The 6423-nt window shown below is 29.0% G+C and overlaps 1 protein-coding gene across 1 annotated transcript; it reads left to right on the forward strand.

Moving 5' to 3' along the window:
- The first annotated feature begins 1113 nt into the window (after positions 1-1113).
- On the forward strand, positions 1114-4514 carry LOC129293538 (caffeoyl-CoA O-methyltransferase-like). The gene is made up of 6 exons (XM_054931553.1): positions 1114-1192; positions 2085-2220; positions 2292-2371; positions 2470-2614; positions 3871-4002; positions 4100-4514. The coding sequence occupies exons 2-6, from the start codon at positions 2125-2127 to the stop codon at positions 4391-4393; spliced, it is 747 nt and encodes a 248-aa protein (XP_054787528.1). The 5' UTR covers positions 1114-1192; positions 2085-2124; the 3' UTR covers positions 4394-4514.
- Positions 4515-6423: the final 1909 nt, after the last annotated feature.

Below are 6423 nucleotides of genomic sequence, written 5' to 3' on the forward strand. Positions count from 1 at the left end.
CTCTGATCTCAATTTGATAATAGCGGATGAGCTAAAGTGAAAAGAGAGGGGCAATTAGAATTGCCCAGCCCACTAATTAAAAATAGTTATTGTAACGAACAAAAGGTGTCAGGTTCATTTGCTTAACTTTAATGCACACGTTATTTTCCATCACATTTTAACTTCACAAGTACAGAAAGAAGTTTTTATTTTATAGAATATAAATTCAAAACACAAAATTTATCAAATAAGAAAGTATTTTCTTTTTTTTTTTTTGGTTGCTATATGTTATACAGATTTGGATCTCCTGCCATATATATTATATTTTTCAACAACAACAACAAACCCTGTCTTAATAAATAAAGTCAATTGCATGGATTGCACAGATATTAAAACATTATTATATTTATCAGCAATCAAATATTTAAATAAATTATTGACCAAAATGTCTTATTGAATAACTTTTTAAAATATTCTTGTTAGTTTTCTTTTAACTTTTCTTATATATCTCTAAATTTATAGTTCAAGTCTTTTCATGGACTTTTTCAGTGATCTTATTTGTATATGTCCCAACTACTTTATATGATATTATTTTTTCTTTAATAGATGCTACACTAACTCTTTATGTTATATGATCATTATGAATAACAATTTTTCTTGTATAATTACTATACATTAATGTCAACATTTTTATCTCTATTACTTTAATTTTATGTTATTATTATTCTTTTAAAACTCAACATCAACTATCATATCACATTGTCATTCCTATGTAGTTGTTGTTTGATAGAGCTTCACTTTATAATACACACACATTTAAAAGTGAGAAATTGAGTAGTAGAAGAAATTATCTTCACACACACATTTCAATGTTCCACCAGACCTTTTTCTTTTCTCTTGTTTTTGTTTGTTTGTTTGTTTGTTTTTTTTTTTTGCAGATGCAGTAACCATTAAAAGACTATCAGCCGAATATAGCTTGAGAAGATTTAAACCTATATGTAATGAATTCAGGAAAAAAAAAAAAAAAACCATATGCAATGAATAGGCTTAGAATTTATTACGAGTAATTGGACTATGAGAAAAGCTCTAATGGGCCAGCTGCTTATCTGGATGGGGTTTAGGAGTAGTGGGTGGGCGTTATCTCTTTACCTCAGATGTTATTGATCTCCTCTTTGAGTCTTAACTCCCTTTTCTAGATGACATCTTATGTAAGGTATGTTTGAGATTTGATAAAATTTATTGATATGATTAAATTTGAATACAATTAATTATATTCTGTGGTATAATTGATTTATAAACTGATTAATAAGATTGATTTTGAGTATAATTAAAAATGAGATAAAATTATGGTTTTGTGAAAATATATTTAAACACTCCCATTATATGTTAAAATTAATTATGAAACATATATTATGGCTTTCTTGAAAATATCTACATATCCAAGGACTCATATTATATGTCAAAATTAATTATGAATTTCAAATCATGATTTTCTCAAAAAATAATCTAAACACCTCTAATCATTTAACTTTACACGTGGTTTTATCCTGGTTCATAAATTTTATAAAATATTTTTTAGTTTTTTTAACTTCAATGTTGTTAGTTTTATTTAAAAAAAATACCAAGATAGTAATTTTAAATGCTAACAAAATATTTGTGGATGTTAACCCATTAAGTTTATTTTTAAAAAATAACAATTATTGAAAAAAATAATCATCTCGAATTATTTATCAGCATTCAAAATTACAATCTCAACCATTTTTATTTATGGAACTAATAATATTATTAGAGTTAGAGGATTGAAGAGAAATTTTTGTAAAAATTAAAATCTTGTGTGGAGTTAGATTGCCATCAAGTGTGCACTTTTACCTTTTTAAAATGAAAAACTGCTCAAGAGAAATATTTTAAATTCTTTTGCTTAAATTAAAAGTTGTTAATTAAAAATCTTAACGTGCTTCGCAAATTTAAGTCTTCCGCAAACGTAAATGTTCCTCAACCCGTTGCTGGTAGCCGGTTACACACACACACACACACACACACACATATTGCCGTCTTTCCGTTCATCTTCATCCCAATGCTCAGCCTTCTGCCACTCTCAAACGCAGAGCGAAAAAGCAAGGAAGAGAGACCAGAAAAAGGTAACAAATGGCTTCCAACGGAGACCAAAAGCAAAGTGAAGCAGCGATGCACCAAAACGACGCTGTCCACAAGAACCTCTTGCAGAGCGATGCTTTGTACCAGGTACGACGACGTATCCCAAAACCAAAGCCATTTCTTATTAACTTGACAAAGATCGAATATTATTGTTGCAGTACATTCTGGAAACCAGTGTGTATCCGAGAGAACCAGAATCCATGAAGGAGCTGAGAGAGATAACAGAAAAGCATCCATTGTACGTACACTTTGAGATTCTCGTAATGATACATTGACATGTGCATTCAGGTTTATCTGTGTGTTGGTTTTGATGATGAAAATAATAATGATGTATAGGAACATAATGGCCACATCGGCTGACGAAGTGCAGTTTTTAAACATGCTAATTAAACTCATGAACGCCAAGAACACTATGGAGATTGGGGTGTACACCGGCTACTCCTTGCTCGCCACCGCCCTCGCTCTTCCTGATGACGGCAAGGTGTGCATAAGTGTTCTCTTATGAGTCAATTTTATTTGAGAATTTTTTTTTTGAACAAATTTTATTTGAGAATTTGATTTTTAAAAAAATCATATTCCAAAATAGAATCGGTTATTTTACTACCATGTATTATAAATTGAAGTAACTTATGCAATGAAAAAAAAAAATTTGGCCAGTAATTTATTAGCAACAGAGGGAGTAAAGTAATAGTACTTAGTACTTACCCGAGGTAAACCCGTAAAAAATGTGAGTACTTACCTTTATTAATTTTTTGGGAGAATGATAGAAAGGTTTTAAAATATGATTAATTAATTTAAGTTAAATTTTAAGTGTTAAATTTTAAAAATTTATGATTTAATTTTTTAATTTTGTAATTCCGTTGTAATAAATTTACAATTTATATTCTAGATTTTATCAAGAAAAATAAAAAATTTTATTTTTCAACCATGTAAAATTTAAAAGAGAAGTTGCAAATTCATTATAACATAGTTGTAAAATTGAGAGATTGAGTTATAAATTTCTAAAGTTTGACACTTATGATTTCACTTGAATTAATTGATTCTTTTAGGATTTTTATATCATTCTTTCTAATTTTTTAGGAGCCTCAATTATATCTAATGAACGTATATATTTGAAGAGATTAGAATATTTTAGGACGTTGTCTAATTGCAATGATTGATCTGTATGCGTTACGTAAAATGTCTCAATTTTGGCAAAGAAAAACTAAACAATATCTCATAATATAATTGGCTCGATGGAGTTTTTATATTACATGAAAATATAAAATGACAGTTATGATTTCATAAAAAAAACGAATAGTTTATATAATTTTCTACTGAATTATAACTCAAATTTTGTATATTTTTATTTTTAAAATTTCTATATTCATTTTTAATATTTTTGTATAATTTTAAAAAACTTGTGTATACAAGGGATTATCAAATTTTAATGAAATTTTATAGATGCCTCAATTATTTATTTTTATTTTAAAAATTAAAAAAGTTTTTATAAATTTTCAACATAAATGATTGATTTGTGCGATTTTATATTTTTATTATTAAAATAGAAACATTTATTTGGTCTGAATCTAAATCTAAATCTTCACTTGTCTAGACATAACATTATAATATTTAATTAATTTTCACTTTTTTTTCGAAAGAGTAAAAAATGTAGGAGTATTCGGTTTCTTTTCTTTTCTTTGTTTTCTTTCTTTGTTTTTTTTTTTTTAAACAAGGTGGTTTGATTTTTTTATGCAGATACTGGCTATGGACATGAAAAGAGAATTCTATGAATTGGGCTGTCCAACAATTGAGAAAGCTGGTGTGGCCCACAAAATTGAATTCAAAGAAGGCCCAGCACTTCCCTTTCTGGACGAACTCGTTAAAGACGTAAGCATTGTGCATCTTCGTCTCTAAAATTTCAATCCCAAAATAAAAAAGTGCAAAAAAAAAAAAAAGGCTGAAACTGGAGGAAAAATGGATGCAGGAGAAGAATCATGGGAGCTTCGATTTCATATTTGTGGATGCCGACAAGAACAATTACCTCAACTATCACGAGAGGCTCATTGAGCTTGTGAGGGTGGGGGGCGTGATCGGCTACGACAACACCCTGTGGTACGGCTCTGTCGTGGCAACACCCGATGAGCCCTTAATGCAGTTCGTCACGTATTACAGAGAGTTCGTGTTGGAGCTCAACAAGGCTCTCGTTGTGGACCCTAGGATTGAGATCTGCATGCTTTCTGTTGGTGATGGAATCACTCTCTGCCGTCGAATCAAATGAAAAGTCCGCTGTTGATTTTCTCTATGTAACGTTTCTTTTGTTGTTGTTGTTGTTGTTGTTGTTGTTGTTGTTGTTGTTCTGTTTTTGCTTTAAATTACAAGTGATGATGATTCCTCTCGGGAGAAATGACGCACCTTGCAAGTTGTAAGGGTCGGATATTATAAAATATTTATTAATATTTTAAGAGGAATTATTATAAATTAATAGCATTAAATACTATTTAAAAAATTATATTATAACATATATATATATATATATTAAACCCTATTATTACATGAAACTATTTTTTAATTGTATTTAGTGTGTTTTTATTGCCTAATTTTTAATATATCCGTCTATAAAAGGTAATACTTGTCATATGCTTTTAGAGAGCCTTAAAGATGAGCTTCCTCTCCTCCTCTCTTATCACTTCATCAGTGTTGGTATTACTTGAATTATTTTAAGAATTTTTGTTGTTTTGTATTCCCTTTCATTTTGTAGGATGAGTTTATTTAATCCTAAGGAGTTATTGTGCAATCAACCTGGTGTAACGAAATAATTCTTAAGGACAATGTTCTTGGACACGATTCAAACTATGATTTTATCTATTGGTGTCGATAAATTTAAGAACTATTGCCTATAGATAAAGTTCTTCCAATTGATTGCAAATAATAATAAAAAAAAGAGATAAGTTCAAATATCTAGTTTTTACTTTGTTTGATTTTGGTATATGATATCATAATATGATTTGTGGTTGAGGGATTCAAATAAAGTGTGCCAAAGCTATTAATGTTAATTTCATGATATAGTCATATTGTATGAAGATTGAGCATATCAAGTAGTCTTAAGAGGATGAGACAAGTGAGTATTTGAGGGATACCATAAATGATGGTATCACATATAATGAATTTCCATTGTATTGAAATAATACAGTGATTGAATTTTATATTCAAATGAGAAAAAATTCATTGGTAGTCAAATAAAATATTATGTGAGTCAGAGTATATTACTATAAAGTTAGCTAGTAATTAAGCTAAGTAGTTGAGAAACTTCGTAGTGAATAATATTGCATTGAGAGTAAAATTGACACATATTATGTTGATAATTTATGCAGTTGCCAAATGACGATAGTCATTGTAAAGAGAATAGTGACATAGGTAGACATAATTTAAGATACAATTAAATAAGATAAAAGAGGAAGTTATCTCATTCGATTATATGAGATCATATGTAAATTTGATAGATCCTTTAATGAACCTTTAGGGAAGAAATTAATTATTAAAATGTCGAGGGAAATGAGACTTAAGCCTATTTGAAATTGACGGTGATGACAACTCAACTTTTATGATTGGAGATTCTATGAAGAAGGTTCAGTGGATAAGAATAAGTCACTTATTAGTTTTACTAGCATTAAATTTTATGTCATTTTCTATGTCTAGAGAAAGTACTAGAATGTATTGATCAAAGGCTGAGCAAAAGCTTTTAATAATTTTCATAATCTTTTTGGATGGTGTATTCATTGCAGATACACTTGATAAAATTACCAATACGAATGTATAATAGGGTTGCTCCTATGAGATTGTGGCAAAATTTCTAGAACATTTGTTAAAATCAGCCCACATATGGCCGATAACGTGCACAATTGCTGATAATAGTGAAAATTACGGGGTATAATTCAATTAATAAGGCCTTTAGCACATAACCAAGATATGTTGGTTTAATAACAAAGTTACATCAACTTTTTGGTGTTCTAAGTTTTATTAATCTAGGTTTAGTTCAAGTCGAAAGATACTAAATTCGAAGTGATTATCTTCTATGTAATAACTCAAATGATAGTGATTCTTTTAACATATATGGGAGATTGTTGCAATGGTGTTAAAAGAAAAAGTCTTATGTTGCTCAAATGAATGGAAGCCTTAGTTTATAAATACTAAAATGTAAATTTGGGTTAGTAAATAGGCTTAGAGGAGAAATAAGTTCTCACATACAATTGCGCACAAGTTAGACGTGATACTAGGCAATTTTTCAAAATTTCAAAAACTATTTTGTGG

The sequence above is a fragment of the Prosopis cineraria genome, unplaced genomic scaffold (genome assembly GCF_029017545.1).
Source record: "Prosopis cineraria cultivar Desert tree isolate PC_DT_omini unplaced genomic scaffold, ASM2901754v1 PC14, whole genome shotgun sequence".
Classification (NCBI taxonomy): Eukaryota; Viridiplantae; Streptophyta; class Magnoliopsida; order Fabales; family Fabaceae; genus Prosopis; species Prosopis cineraria.

Excerpts from the sequence above, each read along its gene's own strand:
- LOC129293538 (XM_054931553.1), top strand. The coding sequence starts at position 2,125 with ATGGCTTCCAACGGAGACCAAAAGCAAAGTGAAGCAGCGATGCACCAA. Across the intron at positions 2,221-2,291 it reads AGAGCGATGCTTTGTACCAG|TACATTCTGGAAACCAGTGT; the intron begins GTACGACGACGT and ends TTATTGTTGCAG. Across the intron at positions 2,615-3,870 it reads CTCTTCCTGATGACGGCAAG|ATACTGGCTATGGACATGAA; the intron begins GTGTGCATAAGT and ends TTTTTTATGCAG.